The sequence below is a fragment of the Bos taurus genome, chromosome 12, assembly GCF_002263795.3.
Source record: "Bos taurus isolate L1 Dominette 01449 registration number 42190680 breed Hereford chromosome 12, ARS-UCD2.0, whole genome shotgun sequence".
NCBI lineage: Eukaryota > Metazoa > Chordata > Mammalia > Artiodactyla > Bovidae > Bos > Bos taurus.
Window position 1 is genome coordinate 15,579,812 of NC_037339.1, and position 22,643 is coordinate 15,602,454.

At 40.9% G+C, this 22,643-nt stretch overlaps 1 protein-coding gene and 1 non-coding gene across 4 annotated transcripts in view; both read left to right on the plus strand.

The window, feature by feature from the left end:
- The first annotated feature begins 2,917 nt into the window (after window positions 1–2,917).
- COG3 (component of oligomeric golgi complex 3) overlaps window positions 2,918–22,643 on the plus strand; it is a 60,789-nt gene continuing 41,063 nt past the window's right edge. The window contains 8 exon segments of one of the 3 annotated variants that reach the window (NM_001206537.1): window positions 2,918–3,206; window positions 12,461–12,607; window positions 14,118–14,179; window positions 15,147–15,312; window positions 16,077–16,151; window positions 17,204–17,296; window positions 17,991–18,116; window positions 20,872–20,952. In NM_001206537.1, the coding sequence (NP_001193466.1) occupies window positions 3,030–3,206; window positions 12,461–12,607; window positions 14,118–14,179; window positions 15,147–15,312; window positions 16,077–16,151; window positions 17,204–17,296; window positions 17,991–18,116; window positions 20,872–20,952 (927 nt within the window). In that variant the 5' untranslated portion in view covers window positions 2,918–3,029. 3 annotated transcript variants of the gene reach the window in all.
- On the plus strand, window positions 9,421–9,483 carry MIR7860 (microRNA mir-7860). The gene has a single exon (NR_107844.1). It is a non-coding gene; the product is annotated as a microRNA mir-7860 (primary transcript).

Genomic DNA, 22,643 nt, shown 5'->3' on the forward strand with positions numbered 1-22,643 from the left:
GATACACTATTTCATCCTCAGTTTTATCATTTCTCCAAAGAGATACACATTTGTTACAGCACAAGAATTTTAACTCTTTAAAATATTTATATATTTATTTGGCTGCAGTGGGTTTTAGCTGTGGCATATAGGATGTGCTAAGTGTGGAATCTTAACCGCTAGACTACCAGGCAAGTTTTGACGATGATATAATTTTCAATTCAGTTCAGTCGCTCAGTCATGTCCGACTCTTTATGACCCCATGAACCGCAGCACGCCAGGCCTCCCTGTTCACCACCAACTCCCGGAGTCCACCCAAACCCATGTCCATTGTGTCGGTGATGCCATTTTAGACTTTAGAAAACTGCAAAAGTGCTACAGAGTTCAGATGTGCCCTTCATCCAGCTTCACCTTGTGTTACCATCTTACATAACCACATTATGTATAACAATCAAAGCTGGGAAATTACTTTGGTACACTACTGTTATCTAAACCATAGGGCTTATTTTTTTCTATAGTTTTCCCCTTTTGTCCCAAGATCCAATACAGGCTCCCACATTGCATCTACTTGTCAAGTCTCTCTCATCCCCTAAATGTAACAATTCCTCAGTCTTCCTTCTCATTTATGACTTTGACTTTTTTTTGTTGTGTTTTGATTTTGACACTTTTGAAGACTACTGATGAGCAGTTTTGTAGGATGTCTGTCAATTTGAGTTTGTTTGATGTTTTCTCATAATGAGAATGTGGTTTTGCATTTCCAGCAAGAATATCACAAAAGTGATACTATGTCCTTCTTCATCTATCACATTAGGAGTTTCATGGTGATGACGTTGACCTTGATCACTTGGTTAAGGGGCTGTCTTCCAGGTTTCTCCACTGTAGTTTTTACAGCCAGCCTCACCTCCCCCCATGAATAAATATCTTTGAGACATCCTTTGATACTATGCAAATTTCTATATCTCCTCAAACTTTGACCCACTAATTTTAGCATCCTTAGATTTTTCCCTGCTTTTTAATTATTGCTGTGATATCCTTAATGATTTTTCCCCTCGGTCTTTCTACGTTTATTTGTTGAATTCTTTAGTAAAGTGGAGTCTTTTCTCCCCTATTTATTTATATCAGTGTGAACTCATAGGTATTTATTTTATTCTATAGGTTACGGTCAAATACTATCATTTATTTTGTTGCTGAAAATAAATGGCAGAACAGCTTTCCAATTACACATCTGTGTCGTGAATTATTGATCCAGTTCTTCAATGCTGGACATTTGAGTGGTTATTTGATACTATTTATGATGTCCGATATGGAGATGACACCACCCTTATGGCAGAAAGTGAAGAGGAACTAAAAAGCCTCTTGGTGAGTTAAAAGAGGAGAGTGAAAAAGTTGGCTGAAAGCTCAACATTCAGAAAACGAAGATCATGGCATTTGGTCCCATCACTTCATGGGAAATAGATGGAGAAACAGTGGAAACAGTGTCAGACTTTATTTTTTGGGCTCCAAAATCACAGCAGGTGGTGATTGCAGCCATGAAATTAAAAGACGCTTACTCCTTGGAAGGAAAGTTATGACCAATCTAGATAGCATATTCAAAAGCAGAGACATTACTTTGCCAACAAAGGTTCGTCTAGTCAAGGCTATGGTTTTTCCTGTGGTCATGTATGGATGTGAGAGTTGGACTGTGAAGAGAGCTGAGTGCCAAAGAATTGATGCTTTTGAACTGTGGTGTTGGAGAAGACTCTTGAGAGTCCCTTGCACTGCAAGGAGATCCAACCAGTCCATTCTGAAGGAGATCAGCCCTGGGATTTCTTTGGAAGGAATGATGCTAAAGCTGAAACTCCAATACTTTGGCCACCTCATGAGAAGAGCTGACTCATTGGAAAAGACTCTGATGCTGGGAGGGATTGGGGGCAAGAGGAGAAGGGGACGACAGAGGATGAGATGGCTGGATACCATCACGGACTCGATGGACTTGAGTTTGAGTGAACTCCGGGAGTTGGTGTTGGACAGGGAGGCCTGGTGTGCTGCGATTCATGGGGTCGCAAAGAGTTGGACACGACTGAGCGACTGAACTGAACTGAACTGAACTGAATGATGTCTGATCGGAGAAGGCAATGGCAACCCACTCCAGTACTCTTGCCCGGAAAATCCCATGGACGGAGGAGCCTGGTAGGCTGCAGTCCATGTGGACGCTAAGAGTCGCATATGACTGAGCGACTTCACTTTCACGCATTGGAGAAGGAAATGGCAACCCACTCCAGTATTCTTGGCCTGGAGAATCCCAGGAGCCTGAGAGGCTGCCGTCTATGGGGTCACACAGAGTCAGACACGACTGAAGCGACTTAGCAGCAGCAGTAGCAGCATGATGTCTGATTTTGGAGGAGGACCCGGCAACCCACTCCAGTATTCTTGCCTGAAGAATCCCCATGGACAGAGGAGCCTGGCAGGCTACAGTCCATGGAGTTGCAAAGAGTCGGACACGACTGAAGCGACTTAGCGTGCATGATGTCTGATATACCTAAGCCTTTGAGTTTTTATGTTTTCATAAATTAGGTTTCTAACAGCGGAATTTTTAATGTTGGAAAAGTTGTGGTAACTCAACACGCCAACACGGAAATCATAATCCACAGTTTAAGGTGCTGTGAGCTGAGAGAGGTAGCAGATCCTGGAGCTCAGTAAGGCCCCTGCCGGCAGGGTCACGGAACACAGTTGTCAATAACGACACGTAACAATAAAGTTATTGATGTTGAGATAGGGACTTCCTGTAGGGGCAAGTCTATTTCCGTTAGGGCCTACAGCCTTCGTTCTGTCGGTCTACATCCCAACCGGAAATACTTGTACCCCGTCGAAAGCCACGTCGGTCCTGGACTCAGTCCTGCCCACGCAGGGGAAGGAATCGCTTCCGGAGTCAGGGTGGTCTGGCTCGCCCCGCCCCGCCGCCGGTGCCGCGCTGGAAGCCTCAGCGCTCCCGGAAGTGGCCCGGGCCTCCCTGTGTCTCTCTCGGGGTCCCCACCTCCCCGCTGCTGCTGAGGGCCACTGGGGAGGCGGCGATGGCGGAGGCGGCTCTGCTGCTGTCTCTGCCAGAGGCAGCGGCGGAGCGGGACGCTCGGGAGAAGCTGGCTCTGTGGGATGGGAGAGCGGACACGACGGCGCCGCTGACCGACCGGCAGACGGACTCGGTGCTGGCGCTGAAGGCGGCTGCCGAGGCCCTGCCCGTGCCGGCCGAGGTGAGGCGACGGCGGGAGCCGGGCTGGGTCAGCTCCGTGGGCGCGTCCGCCGACGCCCGCCCTGCAGACCCCCGCCCGGGGTCTCTGCCCCCCTTCCCGGGCGCGGGGACGGCTCCAGTGGGCGAGGCCGCTCCCCTTCCAGGGCTGTCAGGCCTCTCGCTGCCCGGGACCGCCGGCGCTGCCCCGCGGCGCGGGCCGGTTGGCCGGGAGCTTTGCCCCGGGTGTCCCTGGGGTCACCGAGCCCGAGTCCTGCCGCCCACCCTCTCCCGGAAGGAGAGCGCGGCGAACCCGAAGTGCTTCGCTTTCAGGACTGCCTCCTGTTGGTGTTTGTTTGCCACCTTAATGAATAACCCGGCTTCCTTTTTCCCTAGGGACGCCTGGGGAAGACCAGAGTTAGTCCGGGGTGACAGTTTTCATTCATCGCACGTTGATCTGTTGAGCTCTCGAATCAAGTGCAGGTCGTGTTTATATTTGATTTACAGCAGAGCAATAAAAATGTTTTTCTTTGGAAGCTAGGTCAGTACATTCTTAGATAATGCTGGTTTTCGGTTTTAGTGTCCACGTTTCTAATTCTAACTACCAGTTTGGGGTCCTATGCATTTTACTTCCTGTGTGATTCAGTTCAATTAATTATAATAGCAAGAAGTACCTTTCATGAGTTGTCAGACGTTTGACAAACTTTTTCTGGCTTTGGGGGCCAGGTTCAGAAGGTCATTTTATTTGCACCCATAGTTACTTTTGATGTTGGAAGCCTTGTTTTCACACGTTGGTGTCCAAAGGCAGGTGGAGTTTAGCGATTTAAGCTTTTAGAGGGTAAGAACTTTGGTTTGAAAATTCTCACTTAAACTGTCTCATGCTTTGCAGTAAAATACAGGTGTTCTTTCTTGGGTTTTTCTGTCCACCTGTATAAGTCTGTGCTGAAAGTGGGTTTGAAATAAATAAAGAAGCAGGTAGAAATTTGCTTTGGCGTTGCCATCAAAGCCTATTATGCTCGGGGAATAGAAGTTTGCTCTGTAAATATTTCAGTCTGTTTATAATTGGATCTGGCCTGTTACCAAAGCAGTATGCTTGGACATCCCAGTACCTTTGGCAAACTGTGTTCCATAAGAAAAGTGACCCAACTTGTTTCTGTTGTCTTGGGTCACAAACTATTATTCCCATTAAGCATGAGGGAGAGGGGTTGGAGAGAAGTAAATGGAATCTCTTCATTTTCATCCTGTTATGTGATATTCTTGCAATATAATGCCTACTGTTAGTAGGCAGTCATTTAACATATATTATGTGCCTAACTGAGGGCCAGGAATTGAGGACTGAAAGATAAGAAAGACAAGATCCCTGCCTCATAGAGCTTACAGAATTATGGTGATTATGAATATGTGAAAAAAGAGCGAAGAAGGTAAGTTCAAGGGGTGGTCCAGGATATAGAGGAAATAAAACAGGATGGTATGACACCAAGGAAAGAGGTATGTATGCCCTTTCAGATGAGATGCCTTCCATCTTATCTGAAACTAAGTAGAGAACTCATGTTGGAAAACAAGAAGTCAGCGTTGTAAAGACAAGAAAAGTAATCTAGCTGGAGGAAAAGGCAATGTAAAGTCCTGGGTAGGTAGAGTCTGACAAGATCAAAGGTTCAGTGAGGGTCTTCTGCTGTGTGCAGTCTCAGTGTTGGCTTCCTGTGAGAATCAGATACCACCCTGTCATTTACCCATCCTGAAACCTGTGAGGGGGATTTCTCATTGCTCGTCTGCTTTCAGCAGCCCTCTTTTCCCTTCATGTGTCGGACGGGAGACTTAGATGTGCCTGTGTGTGCTCAGTCTCATCTGACTCTTGGGGACCCCGTGACTGTAGCCCGCCAGGCTCCTCTGTCCATGGGATTCTCCAGGCAAGAACACTGGAGTGGGCTGCCATCTCCTCCTCCAGGGGATCTTCCTGACCCAGGGATTGAACCAGGTATATTCTTTACCACTGAACCGCCAGGGACTACTGAAATTGAATTTGTTGACCCTGTTGTCACTCTTTTAACATTGGCAGTGAGAAAGAATGCCTCAGTTTTTATTTTGTCCAACCAGGGTATCTGTAAAGGATTTTCTGTAGCATTTTCCAATTTTCAGAATATAAATTGTTTCCTGAACAGCAGGAACTGAGCAAGTTAGTTGACTAGTAAAAGACCAGCTGCTGCTGCTAAGTCGCTTCAGTCGTGTCCAACTCTTAGCGACCTCATGGACTATAGCCTACCAGGCTCCTCCATCCATAGGATTTTCCAGGCAAGAGTACTGGAGTGGGTTGCCATTGCCTTCTCCGAAGAGACCAGCTAACTTTCAATAAATATCATAAAGCTGTTAATAACTTTCTTTTCTATGAAAGTGAACTAGTCTTTTCTTGGAAAGGAGTTACACTTTTTAAGTTGGTGTTAAATAAGAAAATTTGTGGTAGAGTGTTAGGTAGACTGGTTTCTTGTAGCTAGAGCATATTTTTTAGTCATGAGAGCCTTTTTCTTTCTGCCGAGTTTAGTCATTCTGGATAAAATGCTGAGATGATTTACCCTATAAGTTACCTGTAATTGACTGTTAGAGGTGTTTTCTTAAAGGTTTTGTGACCTTAGATTGATACTTCTCTGAAACTGTTTTCTTCTTTATAAAATGGGGATGATATGTGCCTCTCAGGGTATGTGAGAATTAAATCATGTATGTGCATACAGCGAACTACCTGTCAGTATTGTATTATATATGTGCTTTTCTCCCCAAATGATTTGTACCTTAAAAGAACAGGCTAGGATCTTATGATCTTGAGCTGATGTAGGTGTCACTCAGACCAGAGGTTAGAAAAGAAGGAGTTAGGTGCCTTGAGGAAGGTTCTGAGTCTCCATCTGTACCTCTTCAATGATTTGCTCCAAGCAGAGTTGATAATGTCAGGTTTCATTTAGGGAATAAATTCATTACATTGATTACAAAAGTGATTTTCTCTAACCCAAAACTGTGCAAGAAAAGTTTGGAGAGAAAGGCATATTTGCTTATTTTTTCCTGGCCCCGCTCAGCTGGTCAGGCAAGGCTTGATAATTTGTAATTAGTATTTGATATGTCAGTGTCCCCGTTCACATACACTAGCTCTCCTCGGGGCTCGTTCCTCTCTGGTGGTGGATGTCTTCTCCATCCGGACACTGGGACGGTGCACGCGGACCAGAGGTGTCCAGTCGTCTGCTCTCCAGGAGTGAAAGAGCAGCCAGAACAGGAGAGTGGGTGACGCCAGCACACCCTTCTTGATTTCCCCTTCTGTTCCAGGTGCTTTGAGGAGAAAAGACAGCTGGGCAGATGTATCTAACGAGGACATCTTTTGAGAACTTTTCTAAAAACACATTTGTTCATTGTTTCTTTGGCTGCACCAGGTCTTAGCTGTGGCACGTGGGATCTAACTCCTTGACCAGGGGTTGACCCCTGGTTCCCTCCGTTGGGAGTCAGGAGTCTTAGCCAAGGGACCACCAGCAAAGTCCCTCATAACCTCTTGGAAAGCAACTTGTTTTGTGATTCTAAAAACTTCTTAGAAGTGGTTGCAATGCGGCTTCTAGCTTGTTTGGTTTGAGAGAAAATGGTTTTGTATTAGAACGAGGCAACAGGACAGGAAGCCGCCTTCTGCTTCTGATATTTAAAAGTTCTTGTGGTTGGAAAGTAGTCATTTGTGCATGAAGTGATCGAGTAGAATGCTCCTTCATGATTCGGATTATCTCATTTACTCACAACGTCCAGATTACAGATTATATTTGGAGTAACTGTGTAGTACCTTCTCAAGTAGATAGAGTTTTCATATGATTTTATTTTCTAAAGTATATTAGAGGATGCATTCTTGTTCACAGTGGCAGCCAGAGCACACGTGTATGACGCCCCCAGGTCCTTTTGACACGACAGTGTTAGGGCGTGGCACACCCAGAAAAAGTGGTTTCAGTAAATCTGCATCTAAGACTTAATTACCTGACAATACAAATTGTGACAGTCTATAAAAGGGATGGTATATAGGTAACAGAATTTGAGAGTAAGTATAGAAGGAAATATTAAGGGTATTACGTTCACTTTACACCATGGGAGTCAGTAGATAAGACCTTAAATTGATGAATTCAAACACAGTTCTGTTAATCTGTGTTTTCGAGTTATGGAATAACCAACAAAAATACTGAAAACAGTGAACTTTTTAACTCTTCTGGTGATCTGGAATAAAAATATGAATAATTTTTATAAAAGAAAGTTGATACAAATTACAGATAATCTCTTTGGTTCCTTCTGCTTTTAAAAGTTCTCCATTTTACCCTCAAATTCCTTAGAAATATTTCTCAAATTATAAGCGTTATGTACCTCGGAGAAGAATTGAAAGGGCAGAGAAGGGAAGAGGGGGCAACTTGATTTTCAGGTAATCATTCTAAACTGCTGGACTTGTAAAATAATGCCCTTGTTATAATTTAATGAAAAGAGTTGTGAATTTGAAGTAAGAAAATAAATTCCATCTTTTTCTTACACTCTGTTGAAAATGCTGCATATCAAATGAAAAAGGCAAAGATGTATATATTATACTGCTATTTGGGTTTTTAAAAAAAGGTAAAACTTTTTTTAAAAAAAAAGTAAAACTTTTTTAAAAAGAAAGGTTTTAAAACTTCCTTTGTATATGCATAAACTGTCTTAGAAAAGCTTCATGAGAAACTAGTTAACATTAGTAGCTCCTGGGGAGGGAACTGGGTGGCTGGGGAACAGGTCCATGGGAAGAAGATGTTTCCTATCATTTTGAATTTTGTGTTTTCTTAACGTCCCCCCTCAACCCTCAGCTGTTGGTGTGCCTGGAGGTGCCCTTCTTTTTCTAGATTTTTAGCTGCTTGATGGCACTGGGACCTCAGCTCTCTGGTGGAATATAGTTCGTAGATTGTGTTTTTCTTACTATAAGAGTGCAGCTGCACTCTGTCTAGCCTTTTTATTTCAGCCTAGCCTCCATGTGCTTTCTTGCTTTCTGCTTTTTTTTTTTTTTTTCCAAATCTGTGCCTGATCCACATCTCCCTCCCTTTACCTTCTTGTGTGTGTGTTTGTTGCTCAGTCGTGTCTGACTCTTTGCAACCCCATGGACTATAGCCGCCAGGCTCCTCTGTCCATGGAATTCTCCAGGCAAGAGTACTGGAGTGGATTGCCATTTCCTTCTCCAGGGGATCTTCCCAACCCAGGGATCAAACCCAGGTCTCCTGCATTGCAGGCAGACACTTGACCAGTCTGAGCTTCTTAGATAACGTATAAACTGCTGAGAAAATTATGTGTTTGAATGTTGTCATGATCTGTTCATAAATAACTGATAAAGGTCATTTACAGACTATTCTGTTTCCAAGAAGCAGTTCAATTCTGATATATAAACGTACTTACTCCGCAAAGGGAACCCTTTTGCACTGTTGACGGGAATGCAAATTGGTGCAACCACTGTGGACGACAGTATGGGGGTTTCTTAAAAGACTAAAAATAGAACTACCATATGATCCAGCAATCCCACTCCTGGGTATACATCAGCAGAAAACTCTTAATTTGAAAAGATACATGCACTCCAGTATTCATAGCACCACTACTTAATAGCCAAGACACAGGAGCAACTTAAATGTCCGTCAGCAGATGAATGAACTAAAGAGATGTGGCATATATACAATGGACTAGTGTGTAGCCACAAAAAAGAATGAACTAATGCCATTTGCAGCGACATGGATGAAGTAGAGATTATCATACTAAGTCAGGTGAGTCAGACAAAAACAGATGTGGCATGTGGAGTCTAAAAAATGATACCGATACTTACTTACAAAACAAATTCACAAACGTAGAAAACAAACTGGTCACCAAAGGCGGAAGTGGGGGGATAACTAAGGAGTTTGGGATTAACAGGTATTTACTAGTGTATATAAAATAGATGAACAACAAGGTTCTCTGTATAGCACAGAGAACTGTATTCAGTACCTTGTAATAGCCTGTAGCAGGAAAGAATCTAAAGAAAAATTTGTGTTTGTATATAGCTGAACCACTTTGCTGTACATCAGAAGCTAACATAGCATTGTAAATCAACTGTACTTCAATACAAATTAATGTTTGTTTACTCTGTTTGTGCTCATCAGTAGCGGTGTTGATAATAATAATGTGATAATAGCAGCAGCTCCGATCGCTTGGTTCGCTGTCTGGCGGGCCTCGTGCCCCGTGCGTGGACTGCCGGCTCACACTCTGTGCAGCCGCTCCAGGGAGGCAGCAGTTGTGGTGACTGGAGCGGCTGCACAGAGCGTGAACAGGCGCTCTTAGCTCCCTCTGTCCTCAGAACCGCTCATGGCAGCAGACAGCTGCTGGCCACACTTTAAACTCAAGGTAGAGTCTCACCAGATTCCAGAAACTTAGTTCTTAGTCCTTTTATATGCAGAGATTGTGTCGCCATTCAGCATGAGTTTATATGAACAGGTGATGCCCTTAATACATATTTACATACATCCAAGACCCTCCTGGCTCTTGAGTCAGACTCATTTGTGGGGAGATTGAGGATCAGTCTCCTTCCTGAACTTTTTTTTTTTTCTCTGTGCAGCTTCCCAGGGATCTAAGAAGTCTGCTTTCTCACACTTGTGTTTTCTTGTTTTTGCAGTGGTCCCATACAGATAATTTAATTTCTATATTGAATGAATGAAAAATGCTCAGTTGTGTCTGACTCTTGGCAAGGACTGTAGCCACCAGGAATTTGTCCATGGAATTTGCCAGGCAAGAATGCTGGAGTAGGTTGCCATTTCGTTCTCTAGGGGATCTTTCCGACCCAGGAATCGAATGTGTATCTCCTGCACCTCCTTCATTCAGTTCAGTTCAGTTTAGTTGCTCAGTCGTGTCCAACTCTTTGCAACCCCATGAACCGCAGCACACCAGGCGTCCCTGTCCATCACCAACTCCCAGAGTACACCTAAACCCATGTCCATTGAGTCGGTGATGCCATCCAACCATCTCATCCTCTGTCATCCCATTCTCCTGTCCTCAGTCTTTCCCAGCATCAGGGTCTTTTCCAATGAGTCAGCTCTTCACATCAGGTGGCCAAAGTATTGGAGTTTCAGCTTCAGCATCAGTCCTTCCAATGAACACCCAGGACTGATCTCCTTTGGGATGGACTGGTTGGCTCTCCTTGCAGTCCAACAGACTCAAGAGTCTTCTCCAACACCACAGTTCAAAAGCATCAATTCTTCGGTGGTCAGCTTTCTTTATAGTCCAACTCTCACATCCGTACATGACCACTGAAAAAACCATAACCTTGACTAGACGTACCTTTGTTGGCAAAGTAATGTCTCTGCTTTTTAATATGCTGTCTAGGTTGGCCATAACTTTCCTTCCAAGGAGTAAGCGTCTTTAATTTCATGGCTATGGTCACCATCTGCAGTGATTTTGGAGTCCAGAAAAATAAAGTCAGCCACTGTTTCCTCATCTATCTGCCATGAAGTGATGGGACTGAATGCCATGATCTTAGTTTTCTGAATGTTGAGCTTTAAGCCAACTTTTTCACTTTCCTCTGACTTTCATCAAGAGGCTCTTTAGTTCTTCTCTTTCTGCCATAAGGGTGGTGTCATCTGCATATCTGAGGTTATTGATAATTCTGGCAATCTTGATTCCAGCTTGTGCTTCCTCCAGCCGTGTTTCTCATGATGTACTCTGCATGTAAGTTAAATAAGCAGGGTGACAATATACAACCGTGACATACTCCTTTTCCTATTTGGAACCAGTCTGTTGTTCCATGTCCAGTTCTGCATTAGCAGGTGGATTTCTTGACCACTGTGCCACCTGGTGGTCTGTGGAAGTCCGTCATTAACTTAGAAATACTTAGATATTAACTAACTTGCCCACTGTAACACATCTCATAAGTGAGCAGGAGCAGGGAATTCCCTGGTGGTCCAGTTATTAGGACTTTGTGCTTTCACAGCTGAGGATGTGTGTTCGATCCCTGGTGGGGGACCTAGGCTCCCAAAAGCTGCATGGCTGGAAAAATAGGGAGCAGGAGCAGGGTTCAAGGCAGGCTGTGCTATAAAGTGCTTTATTTACCATGGCTGAGAGGACAGCTCCACGTGAACCCGGGTACAAAGTCCCCTACATTTAAAGGGTCATATTTCTAAATTAATGATGGTGCATTTTGTATCTCCCTTATTTTATTTTAGCTTTGAAAAGAAAATACTGCCTTCAGATGAAATTTCTGTATCTAGAGAAATAGGAAGCAATTTCCTAAAACCTTGGATTAAGGTCTTTTATTGCTAGACTTCAGGTGTCATGCCCTAAGGGCTGAAAACTGGGGTTGAAAAGAAACAGTTGGGGCTTTTTTACCTTCCCCAGCAATCACACTCCGCCCCCTTCTCCCCCCGGCCCTTTTAGGTCTAAAAACAGCCTGCCTTTGTGACTCTAGGTAAATGAACACCCGGACTATCTTTAGTAATGGAGAACTAGACAGTATTCTGGGTCTGATGGCATCAAAGTGAGGCGCTCAGGACTCTGATGGGACACTCTGAAATTCTTTCTCTTCAGTTGTAATTTCAGAATCGGTCAGCCGGAAGATGTGGGTGAAGCCTGTCAGCTGTGTAGAGGTAGTGGCAGGAGGTGCAGCTGTGGCCCTTGATTTCTGGGTGTGCTTTGTCTTCTGCTGGTTGGGTTAAGGAGGTTAGTCTTCCGTGCTGATGCCTGAGAGGGCCTGCTGCTTTCGTTAGCACACAGGCTTTGCCTTTGGTGCTAGTTCACCAGAGGCTCCAGTAGGAGAATGTGTGCAAATTAGTACAGATTCACCACCAGTTTTCAAAAGGTAAGCCTAAAACTTTACTAGTGGGATATTGGTATCCTGTTGACATTTTGAGACTAGCGTTTAATATGTGTGTGTGTGTGCTCAGTTGCTCAGTCGTGTCTGGCTCTTGGCGACCCCAAGGACTGTAGCCTGCCAGGGTCCTCTGTCCATGGAATTTTCCAGGCAAGAATTCTGGAGTGGGTTGCCATTTCCTCCTGCAGAGGATCTTCCCAACCCAGAGACTGAACACACATCTTTTGTGTTTCCTGTGTTGGGAGGCAGATTCTTTATGGCTATGTCACCATAGAGAGACCCTAACTATAAGTGTTAGTATTATATGGCACTTACTAACCTTAGATGATTTAATGGAAAACATTTCTTCTCTTTCAGACATACTGAGATGGACTACCAGTCTTGAGTTAAGTTCAGAGAATTTTCAATTTATTTGAATCTCTTTGTGGCTCTCTTTTTTCAAGCTCCCTATTGAAGATTTATGCAGTTTACCCTCCCAGTCACTGCCCATTGCACAGACTTCAGTGGTGCCCGAATCTACAGAAGACATTCTCTTGAAGGGATTCACGTCCTTAGAAATGGAAGAAGAAAGAATCGAAACTGCACAGCAGGTGAATGGCAGCTTTTTCTTCTAAGAATATTTAGTGTTTTAAATGTTTCAAGAGAGGGCTAATAAAGGCCCTAATTAAAACTTTTGATCTTTTAAAATTGTAGTTAAAATCTTTCTAGAATTTTTGTGTGTGTGTGTGGAGGGGAGAAGGATGTATTATATACAGCAAGTAAGGAAAACACCAGGGATCTTTCCCAAAGCAGTATCTCTTTCTAGAACAGTCTTGATTTTGTGATTTTTGTGTTAGTGATGGCTATTTCTTAAGTGTCTTAAGTGAACCTGTTGCCCATTTGTATTTGCAGTACAGATAAAAATACGATATTCCAAGTTGATAGAGTTTTATTATATTTATTAAGGTTTTGATATTTTATGCCTTTTTGACCTCCTCCCAGTGTGTGTCTGTATTAATGTGTGCCCTCCCACCCCAGCATGCGTGTGTGCTCACATGGACATACACAGACCTGCCCCCACTTGTTGCTAGGTAATTTCTTTCTTAAAAACCTCAGTATTCTCTTTAGATGGAAGCTTATGGTTATTTTTCAGTAATTTAACATATGTAATCTGTTGTTTTTTTGCTTATTTTTACTTGTTCCCAACTATAAATTTAAATCAACTATAACTTCAGTTTAAAAAAAAAAACCAAAGCTGAGGCGGTTACCAGGTGAAACGTGGAGCGAACGTGCTGAGGTGCACACACACTTAGTCGGGAAAGGCAGTGCTGCAGAGTGGTGAAAAGCTCTCGCTCTTGAGTTGGGCCAACTTGGATCTGAAAGTCACCTCCATCTCTTATCATCAGGGTTCAGTGAACGAAAGCCAAGGTACTTGGCAAGTGTAATATCTTAGGAGAATAAAGCATACCTTTGACTTCAGATCCCACCTGAGAACTATAGAAGATCATCTTGCACCATGTCTGTGAATTTATTTGGAGTATTTGAGAAAAAAATCTGGATTAAATTTGCACTTGCATATCTCTCTTTAAATTAAAAAAATCTAATATATTGAGTTATAATTTACATATAATGAAAATGTACTCATTTTAAGTATACAACTTGATGGTGGGCCTAGAATTCAAATCCAGGTTTAGTTGATGCAAAAGCTATGTTTTTAAACCACTGCTTTATATTATTTCTGAGCTTATACTCTCACAATTATTATTAGATAACAATATTAATATTTAACCAAAGCCTTATGTTACCTACTCATATTAGGCAAATTAGCAGGTAGGCAATAACCTCTTGGGAAGAAATATTTATTCCTGTTAACACATATTGTCTTGTTAATACTCTTTATTATTTGACTCTGAACGTGGCCAGTGTTTTTAAGATACTTTGCTTTCCCTAGCATATACACACTGACCATGCAATAAATTATCATCACCTGGCTTAAAACTTTTAATGTCTGAGCCCCAAACAATACGACTTAGTGTCTGCCCTTCTGACTTGCTGTTTAGCATGTAGCCACTCTTTATTTTGTTGTAGTTTTATTGACAACATAATACTCTATTTTTCCAGTTTTTCTCATGGTTTGCAAAGCTACAAACTCAGATGGATCAGGACGAAGGAACTAAATATAGGTATGTGGCTCTCATTTGTTGGCTATCCTGATTTTTAGATCATCTGAAGTGTTTCTAATCTGTGTCTTTAGATAAAATTAAGGTACAAAGAAAACTTGAACAGTCACACGTTCTTTAAGGGTAGGTAGAGAAGATGTAGGTCATTACAACTGGTAGCGGGAGTTGCATGATTAAAAGAAAAGTCAGTTAGCAGGTTAGGAGGGAGACACTGATTTTTAGATAACTTGAAATGGAGTGGGAGTTGTCAGGAACCCTGCTGTCTTTTCTTTAGAGGGAGAGACCCAGGAGACTGGGGTGGCCGCTGGGCTGCGCGGGTGCTGTGTTGTTTGTGTGTATTGGCGGCATGGAGGAAGTGACTTATGATCTCTAGCTGATTTGCCAGCTCTGAGTTGAACATTAGCATTCATTTAACATTAAGTGACGACTGTTGCTAGGCACTGTATTAGGCTCTTTTATGTATGATTCCATTTAGTCTTCATAGCAGCATTATCCCCATTTTACAAATAACTGAACTCGGGCCTGGAAATATTGAATCCTTGCATAATGTTATGGAGACTTGGGCAGAGCTGGGACTTGGACTCACGTCTTCCAAGGCCAGAATTCTTCCCGTGGCTTAGTCCCTCAAAGGCAGACTTGACCTGAGGGATGGACCTGCTTGATGACTTTGGTGTCCCAGTCTTTGAGAGCTGAGCCCATGATTTATTGGCCTGCATGTGAAAAGCCAGTTTATGGCTGCAAGGCTGATGCCTTTTGTTGCTCATAGTTTCAGTCATTTTCCTCCTTAAGCATTGAAACAGTTTGTGACATAGTTTTTGCTACATTTCTGAATTAGTAAATGTTTGTGACTAGGTCAGACTTTCCTTCTGAAAGGCAAGCATTTGGGGGAAAAACAAGATTTTGTTGTTTATTGTCTATGCTTATTGGGGGAAAATATTATTGCCAATCCCCTTTTGGTTCTGTTTTCTAGACAGATGAGGGATTACTTGTCTGGGTTTCAGGAGCAGTGTGATGCTATATTGAATGATGTAAACAGTGCTCTTCAGCATCTGGAATCATTGCAGAAACAGTATCTTTTTGTGTCCAATAAGACAGGAACCCTACATGAAGCCTGTGAACAGCTCCTGAAAGAGCAGGTAATTTGGAAGAAGAGAGAATGTCAGTGACTGTATTTAATATTTTTAAATAGATGAATATAATTTAATTCTGATTTCCTTAATTTTGAACACTGCTCTGTAAGAGATTTGCATTTGTAAGCATACAAATGGTTACTTTGACAGCCTGCTTTTAAGCTTGTGGGAGCAGGGGCCCTGGCAAGCTCTCGTATGTTTTGAGCTGTTAGGTCTCAGTACAGTTTCAGAGTAAAGAGGATATATTTGTTTGCTCTCTCTGCTTTTTATTATTGACACTTTATTTTTGGCCACGCTATGTGGCTTGCAAGATGTTCCCTGACCAGGGATTGAACCCCAGCCTTGGCAGTGAAAGCACTGAGTCCTAACCACTGGACCACCCAGGAATTCCCTGTTGACACTTCAAGCAAGAGTGTAGTAATGGTGGGGTTTATGGAATGATGGACAGATCTAGATCGCACTTAAACTTATGACTTAAAGATAGAATATTTAAGTTCCTATATTTATCTCAGATTTCTCTGTGTGTTTTGTATGATTTTTAAAAGGCAATGCTTTGTTATTTTGTAAAAAGGTCTTATATAATTTACTGTAAGAATCATTGCTTATTTTAGCCCATTATTGCAGAAATCTTTGGGCATTATTGTGAGACTATATATATCTAATATAAACCTGTATGACTGATATAAACCTCTTCAATGTAATTTTGAGACTGGAGTGTTGATTCTTATATTCTTGTAGTAATTGATTTTTCTCTTTTAAAAAACTGCAAGTCGGAACTTGTTGATCTGGCTGAAAACATTCAACAAAAACTTTCCTATTTTAATGAATTGGAAACTATTAACACAGTAAGCATTGTTTTTTTATCTATTTTCCCCTCCTGAGTATAATCTTTAAACTTATAAATTGGCTTGAGTGATATTTTTAACTTAACCGTTTGCTTGTTGTTAAGGTATTCCTATTTGTGGCTGATAGACATACCATTACCAGTTCAGATTTTTTCCACATATGATTTAAATAATAGTTCTTTTTATATTGTATTATAGTTATTAAAATCTCTTTTTTGGTTAACTCTTAATAGTATCTTATTTGCAAGCTGTGATGTTTATAAGAAGAAATATTCCATTTTAAATGTTTCTGTGGTTGTGTTTCTATAATATTAATTAAAGCATTTCTTAAACTAATCTCATGTTTAGTTTGAGGAAAAGTATAGCCCTCTTAAAGCATTCTTGTATCCCAAAGAGATCGTCACAATAAGGACTGCTGTGTAAATTATATTTTTCTGTGCTCTGGCTCATAAATTAATTATAATAACTGCATATACATCATGTTATTAAAATTATTAAAAGTAATCTTAATTATTAAAGTTCTTTGAGAGAGAAGTAAAAACGGTAGCCAGTTAACAGTGGAATACATTGACAAACTATTTGTATATCAAGATTAGAAATAATTGATTTTATATTTTATATATATTATATAGCTTTATATATTTTAATATATATTGTTTATTACATTATTAAATATCATGTTTATATAATGTTATCTCTATTTATACTCATATTACTTGTATATGTTTACTTACATTTTACTTTCATAGTATGACTGCTAAACATAATGTTTTAACTTTGAGAAAATCACCACTCTTTGAAATGTGAAAATTTATGTTTTAAAGTACTAGAAAATGAAAAATCTAGGTTCTTGATGTATTACTTTAATGTAACTGTACAATGGAGGATAAAATGTTTGCTAATTCATGAAGAGCTCCATTAAAGCTCATTAGGAATAAACTGAATTCAATCCATATAATTTTTAATTTGTCCTCTATTGTATTGTTACACATGGGCTGCATTTGAGGCTATTTTTTGACTCTTAAAATGTAAAATTTTTTTTTCCCTTAAAGAAATTGAATTCTCCCACGTTGTCTGTGAATAGTGAAGGATTTATACCTATGCTGGCCAAGTTAGATGATTGTATAACGTACATATCATCTCATGTAAGTCATGGTATTTCTGTATGTTTTAAAGAAATCTTGACATCTCTCTTACATCACTTCTTATGCAATAATTATTTCTTCCTAAGGGAAAATACATATCTGTAATATACTTGAAGAAAAATTGTGGTAAATTCTTACTCACTTTCAGTAGTGATGTAAAAAAGTGTTGTACTTTCAGCTGCTCTGGAAGCCCCTGAAGTAGAAAAAGGGTCTGGCTGACACAGCTTTATCCCATCTAAGAGGGCTAGTGATTTGTTTAGATTGTTGACTTCCTATTTTGCTAGGTACTTCATTGAAAACAAAAATTATTACTTGGCAGGGGAAATGAAAGGACAAGCCCTTTGATGTAATCACCATTTCTTTCTGTCCACTGAGGATTTATAACTTTATTTATTTCACCCAACTCCAATCCTTTTCCTAGTTGGGCCTCACATATTAGCCTTGAGGTCTGTGCGGTACTGAAAATATATTTTGCTAAAAATGGCTAATATTTATTGAGCCCTGCTTTATGTCAGGCATAGGGAATTTGGCTATGACCAAGACAGTCATAGTATTTGTCTTCAAGGAGTGTATGACCTACATAAGACCTGCCTTTGAACTTTCTGTATAGCTTTGCATAAAGGTTGGTTTTCATTAAATGTTTGCTTTGTTAATGTTTCTTTCATATTTATAAATCTTTCCATTTCCTTTACAGCCGAATTTTAAAGATTATCCTGTATATTTACTGAAGTTTAAGCAGTGTCTTTCTAAAGCTTTGCACCTCATGAAGACATACACTGTGAACACACTACAGAACCTCACAAATCAGTTATTAAAAAGGGTGAGTTAACTGGTGAGGTTGGGGGGGGGGTGTGTGATTCGTTTATTTTCCATAACCTTAGTCTGAATACATAGAAGAACTATACAGAAAAGATCTTCATGACCCAGATAATCACAATGGTGATTAACCTGGAGTGCAAAGTCAAGTGGGCCTTAGGAAGCATCGCTATGAATAAAGCTAGTGGAGGTGATGGAATTTCAGTTGAGCTATTTCAAATCCTAAAAGATGATGCTGTGAAAGTGCTGCACTCAATATGCCAGCAAATTTGGAAAACTCAGCAGTGGCCACAGGACTGGAAAAGGTCAGTCTTCATTCCAATCCCAAAGAAAGGCAATGCCAAAGAATGCTCAAACTACTGCACAATTGCACTCATTGTATACGCTAGTAAAGTAATGCTCAAAATTCTTCAAGCCAGGCTTCAACAGTACGTGAACTGTGAACTTCCAGATGTTCAAGCTGGATTTAGGAAAGGCAGAGGAACCAGAGATCAAAGTGCCAACATCTGTTGAATCATTGAAAAAGCAAGAGAGTTCCAGGAAAACATCTACTTCTGCTTTATTGACTATACCAAACCTTTGACTGTGTGGATCACAACAAACTGTGGAAAATTCTGAAAGAGATGGGAATACCAGACCACCTGACCTGCCTCTTGAGACATCTGTATGCAGGTCAAGAAGCAACAGAATTGGACATGGAACAACAGACTGGTTCCAAATCAGGAAAGGAGTATGTCAAGGCTGTATATTGTCACCCTGCTTATTTAACTTATATGCAGAGTACATCATGAGAAATGCTGGGCTGGATAAGCACAAGCTGGGATCAAGATTGCTGGGAGAAATATCAGTAACCTCAGATATGCAAAAGAAACCACTCTTATGGCAGAAAGTGAAGAAGAACTAAAGAGCCTCTTGATGAAAGTGAAAGAGGAGAGTGAAAAAGTTGGCTTAAAGCTCAACATTCAGAAAACTAAGATCATGGCATCCGGTCCCATCACTTCATGGCAAATAGGTGGGGAAGCAGTGGAAATAGTGACAGACTTTATTTTTTGGGGCTCCACAGTCACTGCAGATGGTGACTGCAGCCTTGAAATTAAGACACTTGACCAACCTAGACAGCATATTAAAAAGCAGGGACTTTAGTTTGCCAGCAAAGGTCCGTCTAGTCAAAGCTATGGTCTGTCCAGTAGTCATGTATGGATGTGAGAGTTGGACTGTGAAGAAAGCTGAGCACCGAAGAATTGATGCTTTTGAACTGTGGTGTTGGAGAAGACTCTTGAGAGTCCCTTGGACTACAGGAGATCAGACTGGTCAATCCTAAAGGAAATCAGTCCTGAATATTCATTGGAAGGACTGATGCTGAAGCTGAAACTCCAGTACTTTGGCTACCTGATGGGAAAAACTGACTCATTGCAAAAGACCCTGATGCTGCCTGAAGGCAGGAAGAGAAGGGGACAACGGAGGATGAGATAGTTGGATGGCATCACTGACTTCATGAACATGAGTTTGAGCAGGCTTCAGGAGTTGGTGAAGGACAGGGAGGCCTGGCGTGCTGCAGTCCATGGGGTTGCCAAGAGTCATACATGACTGAGCGACTGAACTGAACTGACTGAGCTCTGTTTTTTAACCTATTGTTAAATAAGAATATACGTTGCAACTTCATTTATAATAAGAAAAATGGCCATATATATTTGTCTGTCACAGTTTTATTTTCAAAGAATACATAAGAGTGTGAGAAATAATTCAGTACTATATGATAAATAATAAAAAAGATTCAGACTATTTCTCACTTAAACTTTTTCTTTTTAAAGAAAATACTAGGAAATACATCAAAACGATAAAAGTGGTTCTGAGTGGTGGAATTATAAATGATGGGTGATTTAAATATTTTTCTTTATAAATGATGGATTATTTAATTTTCTCTATTTAGGAACTTTATTATTGAATGCCTCCTAAATGCTTGGCATTGGACTGGGAACTGTACAGTAGTGAAAGGAGATAGCAAGGTCCCTGCCCTTGTGGAGCTTATATTCAGGATAAATAATCAGTAAAGGAATAAATTAATCAATTAAAGATTGTGGTAGATGCTAGGTGGAAAATTAGCTGAGTGTTAGGTTAGAAAATAAGAGTGGAGCTAGATAGGATGGTCATTGAGCACATTTCTTTCCTAAAAAAAATAAAACCTTAAAGGTAATACATTTTATTTTTTAAGCTTACTTTATAAAAATATGGAATATTTTCTTGAGCTTTCAGTTCAGAGCTACTGATTTTTGTATTGCATTTCATCATTCACATTGCTCTTAGCTTACAGAACAGATTGTATGATTTTTCTATTTTGCAAAATTTTTAATTTTGAAAACTATGGTACTTACTATGTGTTAGTGCTTTATATCTGAGCTCTGTAAAACGTTTGTGCATATGTTTTGTCTCCATTTAATGGATGCCCTGTATCTCAGAGAGGTTAAATAATTTGACCAATGTTCTACAGTCCGTAAATGACTGTGAATCTGAATTCAGTCTTTTTTACTGCCAAAATTCTTGACGCATAGGATAAATTTTAATTATGAAAAGGAGAGAGATGCAGCTCCACACAATTATTTTATATGTAGCAATAACAATATTTAGTCTTTCTCTCTGTAAGCTTTTGGTTGGTATATAGGCCAAGCAGGAGTCATATGACATGGTTTGTGTTATATTTTCTGAATAATTTTTTGTTTGCTAATTACCTGCCTTCTCTGTCTTCCGCCTTGTGTCTTTAGGATCCTTCATCTGTACCTAATGCAGACAATGCCTTTACACTATTTTATGTGAAATTTCGAGCTGCTGCCCCCAAAGTCAGAGTAAGTCTATTGACATAAAAAAGATACTGCTATGAAATTTATTTAGCCAGCCCTTTGGAAACGCTAATGTATGTTAGGTCCATTGCTTATACCAGAAAAATGAGCATGAATGAATGGTAGGCTTTGTCTTTCCACATTACAGCAGTATATGTTGAGGGGCTTTAAGCCCACAGAGCAGGAAACACCTAGCTCTTCTGTGATGCTCAAGGAAGGTTTCCAGATGAAGCTGATATTTGAGCTTAAAAAGCTTGAATTTAGAGAAGACTTGGGGGGATTGATAAGGATGTTTTTTACAGAGAGAGCAACAGGTACAGGGAAGGTACTAGAAGCATAAAAGACATGTCTTTGGGGAGAACCTCATGTAATTTGTTGATGCTAGAACACAGACTTTAGTCGAGTGTGATGATAAGTGAGAATGGTGGCAGAGACCATCTCAGGAAGGGTGTTCCATGTCATGCTAGTTCAGGAAAAGCAGAGAACCAGTACAATATTTTAAACCAGTGTCATCCCAGATACAGCCGACTGGAGCTGGGTTGTGTATCTTTTTTTTTATTGTTGTGAAGTTTCTAGAAAGAGTGGTCTGCTTTAGCTGACTTTGACCCCACTCTCTTCCTTGTATCCATCTTGAAAGTAAGTGGAAAGGAGTTTTTGTTTTTCAAAGCAGGAACTTGGTCTTGTTTAGAGAAGATACAGCAGCTAGTTGATAGTTTGAGGTTTAGATTGTGCCAGGTTGGTTGCCGGAGAAGGCAGTGGCACCCCACTCCAGTACTCTTGCCTGGAAAATCCCATGGACGGAGGAGCCTGGTAGGCTGCAGTCCATGAGGTCGCTAAGAATCGGACACAACTGATCGACTTCACTTTGACTTTTCACTTTCATGCATTGGAGAAGGAAATGGCAACCCACTCCAGTGTTCTTGCCTGGAGAATCCCAGGGACGGGGGAGCCTGGTGGGCTGCCATCTATGGGGTCGCACAGAGTCGGACACGACTGAAGCGACTTGGCGGCAGCAGCAGCAGCAGCAGCAGGTTGGTTGCTTGTTAGTCAATTAACAGTGATACAGTTTTGATTAGGAAAAATGGTGTAGGCATGAGGGCTCAGTAGTAAGTGGTATTTTTGGTCTGTTAGAAGTTGACAAAGTAAGGTGCAATAGTCAATGTTTTTCAGAATTTGGTGAGACAGGTGATACTGCTGATGGAATGTATTAATACTTAATTTCTTCCTCAAAAACATTTTAGCAGAATGGAACAAAAGTCTCTAAAAATATTTATCTTTTCTGACCCAGTGCTGGGAGTCCCCAGCTGGGACTTAGGTATTATTATTGTATCAGCTTTCCAAGGTCAGAAATGGAATCTCAGTGTCGTGGGCTTGTTCTCTGGACTCAGACAGCCACTGGGAGTCAGCACTTAAACCCTCTAGTTTCACTTCAAGACCCGGAGCTCTTAACCACTGGGCTGATATTCTTAGAAAACAACCTTGATGAGTAGCAATAGAAGAATGTCTGACTTAGAGTGCATCTACTCAGCAGGATATCAAATAGTCATGTAAAGTAATGTTTTAAATAGTATTTATAATGATGACTCACTGACTGTTTACTAAGTGCCAGGCAGTAGGCTAAGGCTTTTCAAACATTTTCATCTGATAACGGAAGTTATTTAATAAAAGGAAAGTGTTTTAAAATATTAGTTTTTCAA